General features: G+C 42.8%; 2 protein-coding genes across 4 annotated transcripts; both read right to left on the bottom strand.

The window, feature by feature from the left end:
* Positions 1-6,889: 6,889 nt before the first annotated feature.
* On the bottom strand, positions 6,890-12,727 carry gpr61l (G protein-coupled receptor 61-like). Its single transcript, XM_061833226.1, has one exon. It carries the CDS (start codon positions 10,434-10,436, stop codon positions 9,144-9,146), a length of 1,293 nt encoding a protein of 430 aa, XP_061689210.1. The 5' UTR covers positions 10,437-12,727; the 3' UTR covers positions 6,890-9,143.
* A 126-nt stretch (positions 12,728-12,853) lies between these two features.
* Positions 12,854-20,845, bottom strand: parp3 (poly (ADP-ribose) polymerase family, member 3). 3 transcript variants are annotated; one of them, XM_061833224.1, is made up of 11 exons: positions 20,706-20,832; positions 20,613-20,632; positions 20,175-20,367; positions 19,972-20,097; positions 18,870-19,049; positions 17,584-17,722; positions 17,077-17,300; positions 16,714-16,953; positions 16,458-16,635; positions 16,228-16,371; positions 12,854-14,529 (listed from the first exon to the last, which is right to left on the bottom strand). In XM_061833224.1, exons 3-11 carry the CDS (start codon positions 20,358-20,360, stop codon positions 14,360-14,362), a joined length of 1,587 nt encoding a protein of 528 aa, XP_061689208.1. In that variant the 5' UTR covers positions 20,361-20,367; positions 20,613-20,632; positions 20,706-20,832; the 3' UTR covers positions 12,854-14,359. The 3 variants fall into 3 exon arrangements, with proteins under 3 accessions (XP_061689208.1, XP_061689207.1, XP_061689209.1); XM_061833223.1 differs by having other exon boundaries at positions 20,613-20,845; XM_061833225.1 differs by lacking the exons at positions 20,175-20,367; positions 20,613-20,632; positions 20,706-20,832 and adding an exon at positions 19,691-19,870 and having other exon boundaries at positions 19,972-20,082.
* Between the last annotated feature and the right edge of the window lie 1,277 nt (positions 20,846-22,122).

Here is a 22,122-nt window from a genome sequence, read left to right as displayed (position 1 = left end):
CAAAAAAGATGCTGTTTGGCAGTGAACAATTCTTCTTCTTCAAAATAAAAAAGAGGCTCCAAGCTGTCACTCCCAGTTGAAGTTTAACGTTTACTATTAGAAAAGTCCTTTAACATTAGTGCTCTCAAACAATACAAAACTCCATAGACGGGCTAACAAATAGCATCTGTGTTGCGGTGTTATAACTATTTAAGCAAGTAATATTTGAACACAATCAAGCAATACATATAGAAAGAATACACATCAACATTCACAACCATATAGTCCTTATTTTCTGCAAAGTATGACTAATATTACTGCATCTTAGTTGACCAGCTCCATGTATGTCCGTCTGTGTGCTGTAGTACCTCAGATGAAGTGCACACAACAAAAGGAGGACAATTTCCAGTGAAATGAAGCTAACAAATGTAGCATACGCTGTTTGATTATTTATCTTCTACTTGCATTCATCCATTTTCTTTTTCCGCTTATCCTCACGAGGGTCGCGGGGAGTGCTGGAGCCTATCGCAGCTGTCAACAGGCAGGAGACCGGGTACACCGTGAACTGGTCGCCAGCCAATCGCAGGGCACATATAGACAAACGGCCACACTCACAATCACACCTAGGGGCAATTTAGAGTGTCCAATTAATGTTGGATGTTTTTGGGATATGGGAGGGAACCCACGCAGGCACGGGGAGAACATGCAAACTCAACAGTGGGGGGGACACGGGATTGAACTCGGGTCCTCAGAACTGTGAGGCCAACGCTTTTCCATCTGACCCACTGTGCCGCCTATCTTCTACTTAATTGTGTCATTACTGTATATTTTGAAATGTGCATTATTGTGGGAGCTATATTTTTATATTTAACAACAACCAATTTTTTCATGTTGTCATTATTTCTGCATTTATTTTTGGTAGGCTGGAACATCCGGCCATCCATTTTCTGCATCATCAGGGTCACGGCTATGCTGGACCCAATCCCAGGAGGCGGGGCTACACGCTGATTTCACCTCATTAGGTTAGAGTGCTGGTCTTCAATGCTGTCAGAATTTTTCCCTCCTTTTATTGATCGGTGAGGGATAGGGGAAAAAAAATCTGTGCCAGGCTACTACATTCAGAAGTGGGTTGCATTTTACTGAGTTTTTTGTCACGTTATTAAATGTTGATTGACCATTACTACTATGTTTTCTGCATAGTAGTGATGGCTTTCTATAATTGCGACAGGATGATGGTGGAAGTTGAGTGTGTCCCAATTGAAGGCCCCGGTAGCAAACGTTGAGTTGGCCCGGGACTCCTTTCAACTGTAGCTAGTGGGTCAGGGGAGATACAGCAGCTTGTAAGAAAAATTGAAAAACAATATATGCCTAGAGCAGTGGAATGGTGGGGCAGCTGTAAAGAGTTGGCCTCACAGTTCTGAGAACCGAGGTTCGAATCCCAGCCCCGCCTGTGTGGAATTCGCATGTTCTCCCTGTGCCTGGGTTTTCTCTGGGCACTCGGGTTTCCTCCCACATCCCAAAGACATCCACAAATTGAAGACTAAATTGCCCCTAGGTGTGATTGTGAGTGCCCTGGAAAAGTTTCAGGAAATCATTGAAACAGAAAATGCCAACCATGCATTAATTCCCCGATTTTCACAAAGACACACATCGAAGAAAATAATCTTAGTGTGTGTTTTTTTGTGGCCGTTTGGGTTTGGTTCAGTTCCTCCTCGGTAAATACCAGCGTGAGCGCTCATCTGCTTCTGGACGTGCCCTGGGATTGATTGCTTGCCAGTCCAGTTCACGTTTCACCCAAGTGGGCTGGCATAGCCGCTCACAAAGGATAATCAGTGGCAAAAATTGTACAAAATGGATGGCAGGATGTTTGTTTGATAACAATAATCAGTATATTTTCTCCACAGTGAATGTTAATGATCCTCCTCCTCGACGCAACGGAGTAAACAATCCCACAGGACTGTGGCTTCTCATATGTAATCATATTATTTGCCTTTGAAATGCATCTCTTTTGTGTTAATTCATGCACACCCATGCACGATCCAATGAAATCGCGCGTGAGCTGCATGAACGTGGACTTCATAAAGATAATAAAGCTCAGTTTTGATTGACACCTGCAGTAAGGTATTCATTTTACAACCGCAGGAAGTCAGACAGAGAGACACTTGGGAAATCACTCCAAACACGACAATTTAAGGAGAATGAGGTGTGCATATTTATACACATTCTCTTTTACAATTAAATCCCTGTGCCATGTAAAGTATGAATCAGTCGTAAATATTGGAATGCCTAATTTAGTCCAGTTGGGGTCAGCAGTGCGCACAAAATGTAACAAATCCATGGGTTGACCAAACAGGTGGATAGCCTTTTCCTTTTAAAATAGCTTGCAGATTCCATATCGGAGACATATTGATCGTCTTTTAAAAGTAAGTGAACCTCTTGGCTAAGCGGACTCAGGTGTGTGCCCACCTCAGCAAATTTGTTGTCCAATCAGCGGCACGAGATTGGAGGAGTGACTTCGAGCTGCTCTGGCCACTACAAAACACAGCAGGTTGGAATCGTCTCCCGTCGACAATCGTTGCCTGATGTTTCCCGAAGATCTTTCACAAGGCCTGCGATTAAGAATTGTTGACTTGTATATCGATGGAAAAGGTTGTGAAATAACGCTATTGCTTCTCTTCCAAGGAGGGGGACGTCGTGTAAAAACACCCGCAAGATGAGGGCGCAGAATCCTCAGAGGTTAAAAAAAAAAGACCGCTAGAGTGTCTGTTCAAAACTTATAGAAATGAGTGGAACATGCCCATATCTCCTTTGACAAATTACCATGTGTAAAACGTTAAACAAACAAGAATGGGGTTCACGGGAGAACACCAAGGAGAGAGAAAAAACAAACTGCTGCATGTTTTAAGTTTGCTAAAGAGCACTTAGATTTTCCGCGGTGCTACTGGCAAAATATTCTGTGGACAGATGAAACCAAAGTCAAATTGTTTGGGAGGAACACAGGGCCACGTGGGGAGGAAAACTGGAATGCCACACTGACAAACAAACCATCATCCCAACTGGCGAACATGGTGGAGGGAGCATCAGGGCAAATCAGGACCTGGACAGCTTGCTGTCGTAAATGGAAAAATGGATTGATCAAGATATTTTGCAGAAGAACCAGAGGCGAGCTGGCCAACAGTTGAAGCTCATAAGCAGAGAGACAGAGAAGGAAATCAACAACAGAATGGCTTCAGAGGAAGAAAACACATTTTCTGTTATGTTAATATTTGGTACAGTAGCCCTTGTTTGCAATTACAGAGGTCAAACGTTTCCTGTAGTTGTTCACCAGGTTTGCACACACTGCAGGAAGGATTTTGGCCTACACCTCCACAAAGATCTTCTCGAGATCAGACATGTTTCTGGGCTGTCGCTGAGAAACACGGAGTTTCAGCTCTCTCCAAAGATTTCCTATTGAGTTTAGGTCTGTAGACTGGCTAGGCCACACCAGAACCTTAATATGCTTCTTACGGCGCCACTCCTTGGTTTTTCTGGCTGTGTGCTTCGGGTCATTGTCATGTTGAAAGACCCAGCCGCGACCCAGCTTCAATGCTCTGACTAATAGGGAAAGAGGTTGTTCCCTGAAATCTCACACTACATGGCCGCGGTCATCCTCTCCTTAATACAGTGCAGTCATCCTGTCCCATGTGCAGAAAAACACCCCCAAAGCATGATGCTACCACCCCCGTGCTTCACAGTAGGGATGGTGTTCCTGGGATGGAACTCATCATTCGTCTTTCTCCAAACACAGTTAGTGGAATTATGACCAAAAAGTTCCATTTTGATCTCATCTGACCACAAAACCTTCTCCCATGACTCCTCTGTATCATCCAAATGGTCATTGGCAAACTTAAGACTGGCCTTGACATGTGCTTGTTTAAGCAGGGGAACCTTCCCTACCCTGCATGATTTCAAACCATGACGTCCTAGTGTATTACCAACAGTCACCTTGGAAACGGTGGTCCCAGCTCTTTTCAGGTCATTGAGCAAGTCCTGTCGTGTAGCCCTGGGCTGATTCCTCACCTTTCTAAGGATCATTGAGACTCCACGAGGTGATATCTTGCATGGGGCTCCACTCCGTCATGTCTTGCTTCTTCCATTTTCTAATGATTGCGCCAACAGTGGACCTTTTTTCACCAAGCTGCTTGGCAATTTCTCCGTAGCCCTCTCCATTTGTGTGTAGTTGTACAATTTTGTCTCTGGTGTCTTTGGACGGCTCTTTGGTCTTGGCCATGTTACAAGTTTGAGTCTTCCTGATTGTATGGGGTGGACAGGTGTTTTTAAGCAGCTAACGACCTCACACAGGTGCATCTGATTCAGGATAATACTTTTAATGGCGGGCTAACAGGTCTTTGAGGGTCAGAATTCTAGCTGATAGAGAGGTGTTCAAATACTTATTTTCAGCTGCATCATACATTGTCATTTCTGGATTTTTCTTTTTAGATTATCTCTCTCACAGTGGACATGGACCGACGATGAAAATTTCAGACCCCTCCAGGATTTCAATGTGGGAGAACTTGCAATATAGCAGAGTGTTCAAATACGTATTTTCTTCACTGTAAAGAGGAAGGGTGCAACATGGCTGATGTGCAACTACAGGAACTGGAAGGAGGATCAGCAAGTGAAATCCAAGTGTTCAACATTCCTTTTCCTGCCACTGTATGTAGTGAAGTTTGGGCCTTGTTGAATAAAGATCTCATATTCTTTTCTACATGCAGTCTTTCTCCTCAGTGTGTGTTCAATGCACTTCATCAATGCTTCCATCTCACACATGCACCACCCATTTGTCCTTTTCCTGCCACATGTCAAAGGTCCTTCACAGATCGCAATTCCTTTATGATTCTGGTTAAGTTCGTAAGGTTCGCCCTAGAACCAATTTGGGAGTCACTGGACTTGTGGAGGCCGAGCGAAGTGTTCATGTACTGCAGATGGAGGACAACCACTGGTGCTTGTCACCCAAGTGGGACGTAATGTAGCCGTGATGTGTGGCACCAGGTGAACAGGCCTGTCCCCCCATGACGTTCTCCATGGGACGTCTCATTGAGACCTGTTTGAGAAATGGCCATCAGCCTGCAAAAATTCTATACAAGTCCTTCAGCGCCCCACCCCCTCAGTCGGTCTTGAAAATGTACTTTTAGGACCAATAGTTGGTCAGATGATATTACTCCAATTGTAAAGTTTTTACACTGGATCCCAGGAAGCTTTAGAATACATTTTGAAGTTCTGCAACTGGTCTATAAATCACTCACCGGTTTAGCTACTGAAGTACATGAAAGGAATGCTAATTGTATACAAAACCATCTCTGAGATCAGCAAGATCAGGTCAAATAGTTGAGCAGAGTCCAAAACAAGCATGGCAAAGCAGCATTTAGCTATTATGCGGCACACAAATGGAATAAATTGGCAATAGAAGTGACCTAAACCCAAATGTGAATGTTTTTAAATCCAGGTTAAAATCGTTCTTTCCTCATGCTTTTTAATGCATTTCCACTTTTAAATATTTCTTGCGCCGTACAATGTTTTAATTGCACTTCAATATATTTTCCTTTTGTTTTTGTAAACTTTTTTCTTTATTTTTGAATGCTTTTAATCGTGTCAAGCCCATTGAGTTTCCGTGCGTATGAAATGCGTTGTATGAATAAATTTGCTTGTCTTTGCTTAGTGCTAAGAGTTGCAAATTATGCATAAAAAAACGTTACTTGCCTCTTAAATTAAAATCCTTCAGATAAAGAGGCAGGATATAAAAGGTGTTGTTTTCGTGGTGGAGGGTGCCCTCTGGTGGGCATTTAGGATAGCAGTAAAGTATTTTCAAAAAGTTCATGAGTCATTTTCATAAAATGATACTTCAAGGTCAAAGTAACCATTTACCTGAAGTTTAAGTATTGTTTAGTGAGTGAATTCTCCTTCCGCGTGTACATAGAATATTTTGGCACCCAATATTTTTAGCTATGATTGAATTAAGACACATTATGCTGTCTGCTTGTGGTGACTAAAAGTTTTTATTTTTAGGTCAATTAGGATTACTGAATTTTTTTTTCTATGTGGTGAATGCCAGATGGCGGCTCGGTGGATCAGCTGGAAAGCGTTGGCCTCACAGTTCTGAGGTCCCGTGTTCAATCCCAGACCCGCCTGTGTGGAGTTTGCATGTTCTCCCCAAGCCTGCATGGGTTTCCTCCGGGCGCTCCGTTTTCCTCCCACATCCCAAAAACATGCAATATTAATAGGAGACTCTAAATTGCCCCTAGGTGTGATTGTAAGTGCAGCTGTTTGTTTCTATGTGCCCTGCGATTGGGTGGCAACCAATTCAGGGTGTACCCCGCCTCCTGCCTGTGGACAGATGGATGGAGGATAAATGCCAGAATAATGAGGATTTTTTTCATTTTTGTTTTTTTTAGACAAATATATATACTGTACTATAACCGACAATACAGTCATGGTCATGGGGTGCCAATACTTTTGAGCTCGACTGTATCCCCATGTGGCATTTTATGTTTGGTTTTGAGGTTGATGTAATCAGGTCGGGTTCGGGTTTTGGAACACTGTAACCAGCTTTGATTAGAATTCAGTCGACATGTTTAATCGGTCACGTTTTACAAATCAGTGGTTGATTTGGGGGTCCTTTTTAGAATTGCAATTAGGTTAGTGTTAAGTGTTCGGTTTAGGACTGAGTAATGGATGGGACCCGGAGTTTGGACTAGGTTTGGGGGTTAAAATCAATTAAATGCCAACACTTGGGGGGAGAGAACATAGTCACTTGTTGTGGTTCTCTAGTCGTATTCCCTAATACAACAAAAGCTAATCAAGACAGTAAACTAATGTAAAAGTGAAAAAGCCAACATTACATAAAAGATGTGCAAATCTTGGTTGGTGAGAATCGTTTATTTGACGTGGCTGTGACCACAACATGGTCTTCCTTTTATGAAAGACTAATACAAACAGAGGTGGCCATAAACTAGCACTTTGTCGGCCCTCTAAGAGCTTTATCAATGTCCTGTAGTGATTTCCATGATATATTACCATCACTGTACCTCGTAGTACATTGCTATTATATAATCAACCCATTTTCACATGTTGTTGAGACCATCTCAGCATTTAGGCTGCATACAGTTATCCATGCAGACCCAGACTAAGCAGACTTCAACCAGGATCAAACCTAAAGATCCTTGTTGCTATGTGACTCACTGGCTCACTCAATCGCCATGACGACCGCAGTAGATGACATTGGGCGTATCTGTTGCACACAGGAACTCGGTGGCGTTGACTCGGATTCGTGAGCGCTCGCCGCACTCCAGAGCCTGCGTGATGGGATCATTTATTATTCTGTGGGAGTTGTGCTATGCTACTGCTCCTCAAGTTACACCATTACCAGGCAACGATGACACGCAGTACTTGACAAAGCTCAATCAATAACTCTTCAATGGGACAGAAAAGATGGCACTTTAAAGCTGCTCATTTTCCTTCGAATACATTAGTGTCAATTCCTGCGACACATCCCATTACTTGCACTTTTGAAAACATGATTTATACATTTCCATGAATATTTTTGGGACAAATGTGTACATCATCATAATATTTTTGTTAATGGCATCCTTCGCTGTCCTTTATTTGCTGTGCGGTGAGCAGAGGTGTGTCGCTACTGTACAGTGGAAAAATGGCATGAAGAGATACTTTTCATTGACGTCACGCCGACCACGTGTTTTTTGTTTACAACCCCATTTTGGACGGCAAGATCGTGTCTTCATTTCACGGCTAGGAAGCGATAAGTGTATACTGTAATGTTTTGGCTACGGTTATCGTTTGATCTTTTATCTTGAAAGTCCTTTGACAAAACGAACACTGTAACCAGAGGTGATTGAGGCACTTGTGCTGGAGTGAAGAATAAAGAAAGAAGCCAAATGTGAAACTCGAGAGCAAGTATCATCCTGTTATTAGATTGAGCTGTAGTACTTCTCGTATATAGCAAGTGTGGAGTGATTGTGATTATGTCGGCATCAGCGAGGCGCGACAAGACAGGACGATAAGGAAGTGCGCTAGAGAGATTGGCGGGTGGGAAAAGCGAAATAAATATCACCCCCGTTAAAAAGTACAATTGGACTCACGTCTACATTATTCAATAACACAACAGCAAAATCATAACATGGTGTCAGATTGACAGTAGTATAACTATGGACGAACGAAGACGACGGATTGACCACGACGGAGGCCTACGTTCGGTGTTCCAAACACGGGGATGAACTGGGACTCATCCAATTTACCAGATGCGGGGCAGAGATGCAAGCAACATGCCGAACTCATGTTCACAGGACCGCTTAAAACAGAGCTGAAGAGGAAAAGTGCAGTTCCTCGTGCTGTGGATCGGCGGTAATACGTGGGCACTGACCGGAGACGAAGATGAGTTGCTAAAAACTTATTATGAAAAATTCTCTGGTTACCTCACTCCGAAAGCAAACCCCATATTTGCTAGACATACGTTTCACAAGAAGACGCAAGGTAACTGTGAGTCATTTGAGCACTTTGTTGCTGTTGGTTAAAGACTAACTAGACAAACAGCAAAAGTGCAGCTACAGGCTATGGCTAGCGACAGCCAATAGATTCGCGTTATCCACAGCAAATATGGAAAGCAAAGTTTCACTGCGGGAGCTCGGAGGCATATTGACAGCCCAAAGACCTCCGTAAAAATATGAAACAAGTGTGGCGGATACCACAGTAAATTAGCTGAATGCCCAGCAAAAGGTAAACAACGCCTGAAGTGTCACACCCCTTTTTCTGGCCGTTCTTACAACCATAAGCCACACAATGAAATACCATGATGAAAAGGCCGTAAGACGCTTATAAGCAAGCCAATATTCACAAAAAGATCACTAAAACACGCGAGTTGTATTGTAGTTTTGCCATCCAGTGGGCGTCGTAAACAAAAGTCATGTGACTCATGACGTCACGTGAAAAGTATCTATTGCCTCACCATTATTGAAATAAAAATGCTAACATTTACTCCAACCATGAAATAGTTTGTTATAGCCAAAGCACCTATGCCAAAAATTGATAGCACATCCAGTATGTAGTACTGCAATAAATAACAAAAGGCTAGTTGAAGTGTAATAGAAAAATGTAACATCAAAACATGAGACCTAATTGTGATCTTCTGGTATTTGCCCAGGGATCTTAACCCTGTGGTCCATATTGGTTTTGGGACTGGTGTTGACCCAGCTGGAGCGGGTTTCGGCTGTGCTGGTGGTTCTCTGAATGAACTGAAGGAAGTTCTCTTGCAGGGAGCCCTCGTGGCTGGAAACGCCTAAATCCGCGGGCTGGGTCAGGCAGCAGCGGCGAAACTTGACAAGCTCCTCTCTGATCTGCCTGTTCAGCAAACCATAGAAAAACGGGTTCACTGCAAAAGAGGAGAAGGCGAGCCAGTTGACCGCCTCTTCTAAGTCTCCCGGGCTGTGCATGGAGCCGGTCAGAGACATTTGCAGGTGGAAGATGAAGTAGGGCAGCCAGCAAGTCAAGAACTGACCCACAATGAATACCAAGGTGAGGGCCGCCTTGGCCCCGCTGAACGCCCTCTCCGGTGAAAGTCTCTGAGGCAGAGACCGGTTGGTGTTGATCATGGTGGCCTGGCTGCTGATAGAGTCGGACCGATTCTTGTCCGGGTTTGCACTGGCCCACGTCGAGACGGTCGGGACTTGTTGCAAGGCAGCCGAACGAGCAACCTTGTACACGGCGCAGTAAACGGCAAAGATAATCACCGAAGGGACCAGGAAACAGAGAACGCTGTAGAGCACTGCAAATACTCCTCTGAGGCGGCTGTGGCTGGCATGCAGAGAGCAGTGGGCCGCAGCAATTGAGCTTTGGTTTCCGTACGCCGGCCATCCAAACAAAGTGAACAAAGCCAAGAGAACTGACTTGACCCAGATCAGGAGCATGACACCGATGGCTAAATTGATGGTCATCTTGACTTCATAACGCATCGGGTGTACAATGTAGAAGTAGCGTTCAACGCTGATGGCCGTGATCGTAAAAATGGATAAACAGATGAGAAATACATTGAGGAAGAGGTAAACCTGGCACTCCAGGACCGTGAACACGACCGTGCCGAAAAAGGGCGAGCTCGATATGATCCCCAGGGGCATGAGGAGAACGGCGCACAGCAGGTCCACAGCGCAAAGGTGGCACACGAAAGCAAACCTCTTCAGGTGCGGAGCCCGAGCAATGGCCACCATCACCCCAATGTTGGCCAACAGAGCAATCAGGTTTAGTGTCACCATGCAAAATAAGCCAAAGAGGTCTTTGAGCTGAGACTGGGAGCTTGTGACCACACCCACGTCGGAAGGAACTGTTGGATCTTGCTCCCATGGGACAGTTGTCAGATTTGGCTCTGGGTGATTTGAGACAGAAGAAATCATGGGATCAAACCTCTTGGCCATTATTCTTGCATAACTGGATCTGTTTGTATCGGAGAGGTCTTTATGGGTGGATGTCCTGAGATCGAGAGACAAGACAGTTAATCACACAATCAACAAACTGCATTGATTTCAATTTGCTGATCGTCACCGGATTAGCATCTTTTGTGTATGGCGTTATCCATCCATTTTCTGAGCCTCTTATCCACACAAGGGTCACAGGAGTGCTGGATGTAAGAGAAACACTTCTAACTATAAATGCATATGTTGGAAGAAATTCTGTCCTTACAATCAACAATGTGTGATAGTTCCACTGGTTTCTATCCCTCCGAATGTAGTCATCTTAGTTTTATAAGATTAGCTGAAGTACTGCATATACTGGAGTTCATTTTAGGCTTAACCCTTTATTAAAAACTAAGCAAAAATACCCACCCATGACGTTTTGCGTGCTCAGGTCAAACCAGACAGCGTAATTGGAAATCAGCGTGATTACATATTGAATTTCCACATGACTAAGTCGGAGAATCAAGTGCTCTGGGTAAATCCGTCCTTGCGCAAAGTAAATTGCTTGCATCTCTTCCGGACGTCTGACCGAATACGACATGCTGGTGACAGCTTCATGAGGTCCAGATATTTCCAGTTAAGTAGCAGCAGTTGATCTCTGACTCCATCCTGATTTCAGATGATAAATGATGCTTCGTCCGTCTGGTCTGCTCCAGGCTGAGGCTGCCATTCATGACGAGTGCTGTGTACGGCACCGAGTGTCACACATTGTATTGTGCCCCCCCCCCCAGCCCTCAAAGTGACAGTGACACACACTCCAGTGTCTCCAGTCAAGTCCAGTCTTCCCTGGGTCCTACTTCCCACCAAAGTGAGGCAATACCAGCATTTGCAACGCATACCTCAATAGATACTTTTTACGTGACGTCATGAGTCACGTGACTTTTGTTTACGACGCCCACTGGACAGCAAAACTACAATACAACTTGCGTTTTTAGTGATCTTTTAGTGAATACTGGCTTGCTTATAAGCGTGTTACGGCCTTTTCATCATGTTATTTCATTGTGTGTCTTGTGGTTGTAAGAACAGACAGAAAAAAGGGTCTGCCACTTCAGGCATTGTTTACCTTTTGCTGGGCATTCAGCTTATTTACTGTGGTATCCTCCACACTTGTTACATATTTTTACGGAGGTCTTTGGCCTGTCAATATGCATTCTAGCACCCGCAGTGAAACTGTGCTTTCCGGGTTTGTGCTGGATAATGTGAACCTCGTGGCTGTCGCTAGCCATAGCCTTTAGCTGCACTTTTGCTAACTCGTGGGAGCGGGCTATGCAGATAGCTTTTTTCGAGTGTGAGCTCCGGCCCCCGGCTGAGTAACTTTTCGCACACACTTGGTTGGTAGCGAAAAAGTATGCGGTCTCTGACCATCTCATTGCTTGTGAAACTTATATTTAGCAAATACGGGGTTTGCTTTCAGAGCGAGGTAATCAGAGAATTTTTCGTAATACGTTTTTAGCAACCTGTCTTCGTCCCTGGTCAGTGTTCACATATTGCTGACATCCCGTCCTTTATCGCCGATCCACAGCAGGAGGAAACTGCACTTTTCCTCTTCAGCTCTGTTTTTAAGCGGTCCTGTGAACATGAGTTTGGCGTGTTGCTTGAATCTCCGCCACGCATTTGGTAGATTGGATAAGCTGGAATACCGAATGCCTCCTCGTTGTCCTCGATTTTTTTTTTTTTTTGTGAATTTGTTCTTTTTTTTCTCCTGAGTCCGTTTTTTTTTTTTTGTTCCTGTGAGTCCATAGCTATACTACTGGCACTCTCGAGACACCATGTTAGGATCTTGCTGTCGAGTTATTGAATAACGTAGATGTGAGTCGAACTGTACTTTTTAACGTGGGTCATATTTATTTCGCTTTTCCCCCCCAACCTCTGTAACTCACTTCCTTATCGTCCTGTCTTGTCGCGCCTCGCTGACGTCGACATCATCACAATCACTCCACACTTGCTATATACAAGAAGTACGACAGCTCAATCTAATAACAAGATGATACTTGCTCTCGAGTTTCACATTTGGCTTCTTTCTTTATTCTTCACTCCAGCACAAGTGCCTCAATCACCTCTGGTCACAGTGTTCGTTTTGTCAAAGGACTTTCAAGATAAAAAATCAAACGATAACCGTAGCCAAAACATTACAGTATACACTTATCGCTTCCTAGCCATGAAATGAAGACACGATCTTGCCGTCCAAAACGGCGTTGTAAACAAAAAACACGTGGTCGGCGTGACGTCAATGAAAAGTATCTATTGGCTGCAGGAAGCATATAGTAGCTTCTAATCCATTTAAAGGAAATATGGAAACTTCCTTGTGTAATTATAAATTGTATGTATTATCCAGGAGTTTACAGTAATGAGAGTAAAAATGCAAACTAAACACAACAAACAGTGAGCGGGACATATTTATTGGTTTTCGTCATATAGTGCAAATCACACCACGCGGTGCTACAGGAAGCTCCAAAGTCAAATACGATCCGTTCTGCGCGACAAAACCAGTCAAAACAAAACCATGTTTCCCGTTGGAAATAATACAAAGACAATTCGTTACTTCAAGGTTTCAACTGTGGCCACCATAAGACAACAGTATTGCAATACAACGTTTCAATTAGCATTGTAACATTCGTCACTGTCATACAAGTACAAAGAAAAGTAGTTAAACACTAAAATAAAAAAAGCTGACAACACAATGAATAAAGTGTAATGGCCAGTAAAAATGTTGGGAGAGCTTTGCAGGTCAAATTCATGCTTCATGCATGTCATTGTACTTCCAGCTACATGCTATTTACGTTAGCATCCGTTTGGTACAACGAATTTAAATTAATTGCGTTGCTCACTACGTACTAACCGTTCCAGGAAAATCCCGCCTCAACTCAAAATTGTACCACCATTGAGCCGTTTGACTTTGTAGGTTCCACAGTGTTTGTAAAACTTCAATACACAATCAAGGCAAGGAATCAACCCCAAATATTTATTTACAAAAGAGATATTGGGTTTCTTAACAGAAGCAGTTTCTTAGCAGCTCAAAAATAAACATGGTGCTTTATGATTAGTAGTAAGATTGCACTTTTTACCTTCACTTCCTGCACACGTTTTAATTACATTATGCTCTAATTTACAGAATAATTAAGGCAGTTTTCAAGAGGAATCAGAATAGGCATCATAACTATAAAGCACATCAAGTGAACCATTAACAGCATAAGCAGACAAAAGATTATTTCAGGCATCGGTGAAGATTATCGAGTTACCGGTCATAACGTGAAAGGGGAAATCCGCTGGTTTGCATTAACAGTGTATCCAAGAGGTCATGTAATATGTACTCTATTTTGACAATGTGATGTTAAATACTCTCTCATTTAATAGTGATTTGAGAAGATTTTTATCGACAATTACAAATCTTCAGGGGCGCTGCCATTTTCGCGAGTCACATGACCTACGTGCGCGGATGTGACGTGTCACAACAAAGGTTCAAATACATGGGGCACCATTTATGCCCAGCGCTGATTTCTCGGACTTATCCTCATCTGATGAAGAAATAGCAGTATCGGTGGATGGGAAAGACGGAGGAATACTTCCATACACAGCCGTGAGTTGCTTTGCTCATCAAAATCTTCTCAAAACACTATTAAATGAGAGCGGATTTAACATCACAATGTCAAAATAGAGTACGTCTTACATGACATATTAGATACATTGTTAATGCAAACCACTGGATTTCCCCTTGAAATACACCTACACGTTTCATTTACTGTGAGCCAAGCCAAGAGTTTTAGCCAATCAAAGGGCGCATCAATTAAGTAATTTATCTGTTGAACTGGATGAATAGATAGAGGCAAAGCCAGGAATATAAGTGGTCATCGCTTCTCTTTTTAAGGAAAGGGCTTTACCTGGGTTTACATCTTCAGCTCGAGCAGGTAGCGGAGACGACACTGACTCTCTTTGTAGATGAGATACTCACTGTTGCTGAAGTGGCTCTCAGAGTACTGCGGCTGCTTTATAGCCTTACCCTGTGGGACAGCCACCTTCTTGTCCTCAAGGGTGATGAAGATGTCTTTAGAGGGATCTGAAAACGCATACCTTTTTGTATAAACTTGTTTGCGGGAAAAAAATGCAGCTAAGCTCTATTTAAAAAGGTTTCACAACAATATGGAATTTACAATTTAGGAACCAGAGCCATCTTATGCAGGGTATCTAAATGTGCAATTTTTGAAGAAGGGCTGAAATGAATAAATAAGTAAATAAATAAATAGATGAATGAATGAATGAATAAATGAATGAATAAAGGACAACTTGTCACTAATCTGATCACCACATGGGGAAATGGTTCTTTTTTTCTGTATATACTCGTATACTCCATGTCTTCTCTTGCCAGATCATACAATTATGACAATACATGATTGCAAAGAATTCTCTCCTCCAGTATTTTCTAAAAATATATTCTGAACTCAGATATAGATGAAGCACTTGGTAATAACAATCACAGCGGTGAGAAAGTAGCGGGCATAAGATTGAGCATCAAACATAAGACACAATTTAAACAAGCTAATAATGATCATAAATAAATACCGCATTTTCCAGACTATAAGTCGCGTTTTTGTTTTTTTTTTATTCATACTTTGGCCAGGGGTGCAATTTATTCCCTAGAGTGACTTGTATGTGAAATTATTAACACATTATTCCATCCATCCATCCATTTTTTGTCATCTGTTATTTTCACACTGACAACCATATGAGGGCACTCTAGGCCCGTGTATCTGATAACGGATGGAGAGCACAGCTTCCAGGTGAATCAGCCATGCGACTTTCCGGGAAATCATTGATTGGCTCGACAAAGTATGGGTGGGCTTCCGTGACACCAAAACCATCCTGTCAGGATCCAGAAAGGCTGGAATAGGCTAGCTGTAACTGCAACCGATGAGGAGTCTGACCTAAGCGACGTAGAAGAGGAAGCGGCGCGTCCTCTACTGCTGAGGATGAAGATTTCATTGTGTTTTAGTTACCGGATATTTGGAGTAACACGGATGGTTTTGGTAAACTTCTTAGTATGTTATTTATGGTATAGTTGGCGGAATAACTCATAATGTTATGTTAACATAACAGGGATGTTCTCAGTCGTGTCATGTAACATAAGCATACCGTTCAGCCTGTTGTTGCCTCTATTCTATTTTTATTTTTAATTGTTCGTCATTTAAATTTTAAAAGACGTGTCTGTTCTTGGTGTTGGAGTTCGACTTTTATGTTTTTATGGACTTTATGGCTGTTGCGACTTGTACTCTGGAGCGGTTTGTAGTCCGGAAGATACGGTACTTGTAATGATTGTGTTTTCATTTGAATATATAAAAAGAGCCCTGTTGCCAATTTTTTGCATAGTCTACATGTGTGAAGTTGCTGATCATCAAGTGTCACTTGACTCGTATGAGGGCGCTGGGATGCTGAATTGATCACAGTGTGCATGAATGACATCACGTGTGTTAGCTGCAACACCCAATCTGCAGTTTTGTAATTGTTGCTAATTCTCAATAATTATATGCTCTAATACTAATATATGCTGTAGCGACTAGTCACCCTACAGTTACGGGAATTGGAGGAAGTATCTAAATATCATTTGAGGTAAGTGGAGCCAGTAAAAACGAAGGAGGAGGGTAAAGTGAGTTTGGAGCTGAAAAAATGTCAATGGCATCATCAACTACCCGATGTCGAACCCTCGGCGTCGCTTAACCTCTACGCTTTAGCGCTAAAAGTTGTGATGCTGCCCAAGTACCTGGTTCCACTTGACCTCGTGCAACTACAGAATCATATCCAGCGGGAGCCTTTTTCAAGGAACAGTCGTCTTTGGTGATGGTGTGTTCTTTCCCGAGGGCCACTTCGCTCAAAAACATCACACCGGTATTTTTAGACGTGCGCACTAAAAATGAGAAGGGCAATCATATTTGTCATCATTATCGTAACTCCAGTTGGGATTGTGACCAGTCGGCATTTATTGTGCTTTACCGTAACATGCTGACTTGGAGTTTTCAGATGCAAAATAGATACCCCGACCAACGCGCCCCCCTGAATGGGGCATTATCCTGAGACCGCTCTTCAGTATAGCGGCCACCACTGCGATGTTTGTGCCGTGCCACAGCAGACGACGGTTCTCCAGTGCGTCATTCTCCTGAAATCGCTCCCCCTGCAATGCATGTGCAACGGTTAATTCAATCTTCCTTTTTGTAGAAAGACCACCCGAGATACCGCCAAGATCCCACACCTCATTCTGTCTGTCGACTTCCCAAACATTGACAATTTTGGGCTCACAGTGACCCTTTGTTTGTTTTAGGTACGTTTCTATTATCTTGAACATTTTTGTGCCTTTGCCCATCAGAGAGAGGTTGCACTTCAGAGAATTGTAGTCCTGGTCGACGGGGTGAGGAACAGTCTCGATCATCTCTTCCTGTGCCTTCTCCGTCTCTGATTTCAGGGTCTGGGCCAGCTCGATATCAGCCAACACCTGCAAGGGCATTCAACAATTTGGCCGGGGAATCGTTTGAAGACGAGCCAACGGACATTCAAAATAACGAGAAGTTTAAAAAAATAAAATAAAATAAAAATACACACACAGAGTATATTTTACCATCAGCATCTCTTTCTTCTTTTCCACTATGTCGTTGTTGTCGATGGTCGGTGGTCTGCTGCGGCCAAAGTTATGGGGGATTGTTGTGAAGAACTTGGAGGAAAGTTCTTCGAGACGTGGCCTTCCACCTTTTTGAGTCAACGCTGCTTCGATTTCTTCCAGCACCTCGAAGCCCTTTGCAATTTGCATCTTGCTGAGCTTACCCAAAGGCATCTTCTTGACATCTGGATCAAGACACAAAGTCCGCGTTTGAGGTTTTGCCACATTGAGATTACATAGGCCGGATTTTTTACAAATTGCAGATGATGATTTGAACATTCATAGTTTCTATTGAATTACAAATTCCCTAACCCTTATTGTAATTGACAAGGCTTCTGAAAGGCTGATAAAAAAATAGGTGGGAAGTAAAGTCTGACTTTAACATCTGTAATAATGTTCAATCCTTCAAATTTTCCATTCAAAATTTTTATGGTGCCCAAACCGGTCTGTGCGCTGAGTCACACCCACCTAGGTTCATACATTCCATGGCCTCCTTAAACATGTCATTGCTGAAAATGAGCTTGATGAGTTCCTGTGTGGCTGCATTAAGGGTGCAAGGCAGGACGTTTTTCGTGACCTTGACGGTCGTTCCATCAACACTGTCAACCTGACAAATAAGACAACACCGGGTTTGTGTAAAGGCGGATAATGGACCTTTCCGAGCTGTACAATCACTCGTACAATAATAGTAAATCATTGTCTTAACCCCTGGCTTGACACGCCCCTCTTGCTGTCATGTCCCACAAGCAATCCTGGTTATCGGTCATGTGGGTTTTCAAAAGTTAATGTTACGAACAAAATGGTCCTCAGATGCGCTTGGGGAACGTGCAATTCTGATGAAAGATATCCTGCTGGGTTACAAGGGGCCCGCTTGATTCATTTTCCAAAGCCTAAAACACAATTGACGAAGTGGCTACGGTGGATTGAGGCTGGCGGAAGACCGTATGTACAACTAAATGTGGACAACGTCAACAAACACAAGGCTGTATGTTCGAAGGTAAGTGAGGGAGAAGTATCTTCTCTGAGTTTGGTTTCATTATTATCAGTGCCTTATACATTGCAGGAGAACAACTTTCACTTTGTTAGCGTATCACTGACCTGCTGAATAAAGTGTGGATTGTTTTATGCCGAAGAGTCGGGTTAGGGATACGTAAATGCGCCATGTCATGCAAGAGAAATGTCTACTTTCCTACTTATATCACATCGGACTTTTATTACAGACCACTGGGTTCCATTATGAGCCAATTCAAATGAATCCACCCACCCACTCACTTTCTAAAGACTACAATGATATAATTTGTGATCTTTCCAAGTAAAAAGTACCCATCCTGCTTTACATGATCAGTACGAGTCCACAATTTTATCCTGTTTGATTTCAGTATGAAGTTTGTGAGGCGTCAAACTTTTTAGCATCGATCGCCAACGTTTCGCTGCAACTCCGACATTGCGTCCTGCTCCGTCCAAAATCTTAATTTCGTGTGCATATCCTTGCATGAAATAGTTGGGACCTCTCTGTAGAACTCCCTTCGACAAGTCTGACGCATTTGGCAAAAAAACATACCGCAATACTATTTGGAATACGCGATAGAGAATCGACTTCAAACATATTCTGTTCAATCGCCATTTTGGAATCTTGTGGGACATCCTTAGGGGGCGGAGCTTAAGGTCGCTATTGGAAAGGTCCATTGATTTGTTTTCAAAATGTTTCAGTGTTGCTCTGATTGATGAATTATCATCCATAAAAGAAGGTCTACCTTGATCTCCGCATCCTGGTCGCCATCCACCTCGATCAAAGTGTACTTCCCAGCGTGAGACACAAAATTTGCGCGATCACTCCAGTTGTTCTTTGTCTTGTCCTTAAACTTCTTTTCAAAGTCCTTCACGGCGCTGTCAACATCCGAAAACGTATTCAGTTTGGATTGTCCGACCTCGCCCTGAATTGGAATGAAAGGACAATTGGGTTAGCAGATATGAAATGAAAAAGGAACACATAATAATGACGGGATAACTTTCTTGGGTAACTTAACCTTATTTTACTCAAATGCAAGACTTTTGACCCATGTAAACAATATACACTACCACTATACACATTCCATTATGAACATGTAGACCAGAGCTAATACAAGAGCTGTATCAGTTTTGATTCACAGTCACATTAGTCTAAATTCAACAAAGTTTGTAATTGCGCCACATCGTACTGCTGATCTTAGAGAAGTTTTTGCCATGACAAATAAAATACTGTATAATGTAGCACAATTTACCACACTGTAACATAGCAATTATTAAGCATCTTGTTGAAATAAAAAGATCTCAAGTTGGACTGTGTGCGACTCTGACAATCTCTTTTCATCTTTGCCACATCATAGCTTTACTGTGAAGTTAATGATTATATGTAAACAATGTATTTTGATTGAGTTTGAATCCTTCCAGCAACAGTTTGTGCACTTTGTATATTTATCATATCCATAACACATTACTTTTCATTTCATTATTTCTAATGTCGAGCCCTTTGTAGTTTTGTGTAATACGACTATTATGCATACATATCAAAATGTGCATATGAAGGGCTTCATACAGTGTACATATTGGGTCGATTGTGATTCATCCTTTGATCCTTCCAACCATCCAGGTTCTGAGCCACTGATCCTCACAAGGGTCGAGGGCGCGCTGGAGCCCATCCCAGCTATCTTCAGGGCGAGAAGTGCGGTACACCCTGAACTGGTCGCATGCCAATCGCAGAGGACAATCTATCACACTTACGGGCAAATAAATTACACCCAATAAAGTAGTGTATCAATCATATAATCACAACTTCGAGGAGATGGTTGAAATGACAAGACTTCCAAAGAAACTCACCACCCTGCCCCATCTGTTCCATGAGTAGTATTCTTTAGCTCCTTTAATGACTTGAATGACATAAAACTTGTTGTTGTTGTGTCCAATATTTGTCTGATTGAGCATGCAGTCGTAGTCTTCGTGCACCTGGAGGAAAACAACCCGGCATTTGTGGTTTTGCCCTCATGACTGTGCCTTGACATGAGTGAGTGGGTACTGGTCACCTCTGCCATGTTTGACAAGTCACAGTGCTCGTCCACCTTCTTCCTGCCTTTGACTTGAGGCCCCGCAGCCAGGAGGGCCTCTTTCTTAGAGGTGAAGGCATCCTTGGGCTTCGGTACCTCGGGCTCCGTCTTCACCTTCTTGCCGCCCGCCTTGGCTGCAGCAGCCGAGCGTCTCTTTGGTGCCATGAGGATGCTGTTTGTGATCACACAGAGCTGCCATGTTGCTAAAGTGGCCGCGATGTCCGGGCATGTTCAGACATGCCTTGCTAATACAGTAATACAGCCATTGCCATATTATTCAACTGTGTGTGACAAGCGGCTAGCCCTACTCTATAGCTTGTTGTTTGTTTTCCGTATCGTGTACATGTGAAAGATTGACATATTCAGTTACAGCGTTTAAGAATGAATCTGCGTCGCCATAAAGACGTCCCGACTCACCTTTGAACTTCCAATGGAGTCTGACGGGAATGAAGATGGTTTGTTATAAAAGAAGGCACCCACACATATATTTAAGAAAAAAAAAATATTTACAAGTGACAGTTGGAGTTGTCACCGCACCGTCTTGAAGATCTGACTCTCGGAATTCGGGAAGTTTTGCGAGTGTTTACAGTTTCAGGAAGAGGTGGAGCTGGACTGTAAAAGCAGCCAGCCAAATGTGTCCCGGGCTACAGCACCGCCGAGCGGCCATCCCGGAAAGGGCCCGCTTCAGCCCGCCACAGTTTTTCAAAGTGACAGCAGATGTCTGCAAAGGCTTGTTTGAATTCAACAATAAAGATAATCAGTCTGCTTTCGCGAAGGATTCAATGATATATATTAAAAAAAAAAAAAAAAAAGACTAGATAGCGCATATATCAGATATCCGCCATCTTGATAGTCCCAAAACAACCATGCCGACCTACGTTAATCGCCAGTTTCGTGGCTATGAACATGTATTTACATATTCAGTGTTAACACTTGGGACTACATGTCTGTGGAAAGATATTTCTAAATAAAACATACGTGGATGTCCCTTAAAGCCGATCTTACTGGTATGTTTTAAAGTTAAATTCCGGATCATGCTGGAGTATGTTGAGCTGAGTGGCAGCAAGCCTTCAGATTTCCCTTTTTGAAGGTAACATTTTTTTTCTTTTCCTGTTCACTTCTGATAAATCTTGACGTCAGGTCAGGAAACATACATTAAACCCTGCATAACTTGACACTGTTTCGGACCACAACTTTTGTGTCAACTTGGAGTGCAGGTGTCAAACTCAAGGCCCGGGGACCAGATCTGGCCCGGCACATAATTTTAAGCGACTCATCAGTGCCGAGATCTGTGATTCTTTTGTAAATATGTCCCAACATTTCAAATTGTCATATATCATAAATGATCATGTTGAGATTTTTGTTCCCAAACATGAACAATGGTTAAAAAACCCATTACCCCTGATTTCTGATTCCAAAAGTACTTCATAAATGTCATGTGTAAATATGATGAGGCGATTCAGGATTTCTATGGTTTCACCAATTGTAACGACAATGTGGCCCGCGACAAAAATGAGTTTGACACCCCTGATTTAGACAAATGTTGATTTACACGTAACCTTTTCAGTGGTATTATTGGAGACTGGGACCTCACTTTTAATGTTGATTTACGGTATATGTCAGCTAATACTGTGTCGAGTTATGAAGGTTTTATTTCAGTTTCGGGCTTTTTTCAGTTCCACGTTTTTCTGACGACAGTACCAATAGGCTACGGAAACCGATAATTTCTATGAAATCTGAATTGTGGCTCAAAAAACGTGATCTGCCAGTAACTTGGGGCTAGTTTCGGCTCGAACCACATTTAGACCTGTTCTTGGTCTCAGTGAATGATTGAACGGTTCATGTATAATGTCCTACTTAAAAAGTATTTCAGTCATATGAAAACAGTATCTACGTGTTGCAGGATCCATTTCTACAGCTGTTGTCT

This window comes from Syngnathoides biaculeatus, chromosome 10 (assembly GCF_019802595.1).
Source record: "Syngnathoides biaculeatus isolate LvHL_M chromosome 10, ASM1980259v1, whole genome shotgun sequence".
Classification (NCBI taxonomy): domain Eukaryota; kingdom Metazoa; phylum Chordata; class Actinopteri; order Syngnathiformes; family Syngnathidae; genus Syngnathoides; species Syngnathoides biaculeatus.
Note: the sequence above shows the minus strand (reverse complement) of the source record. Positions and strands in the feature narration are given on the sequence as shown.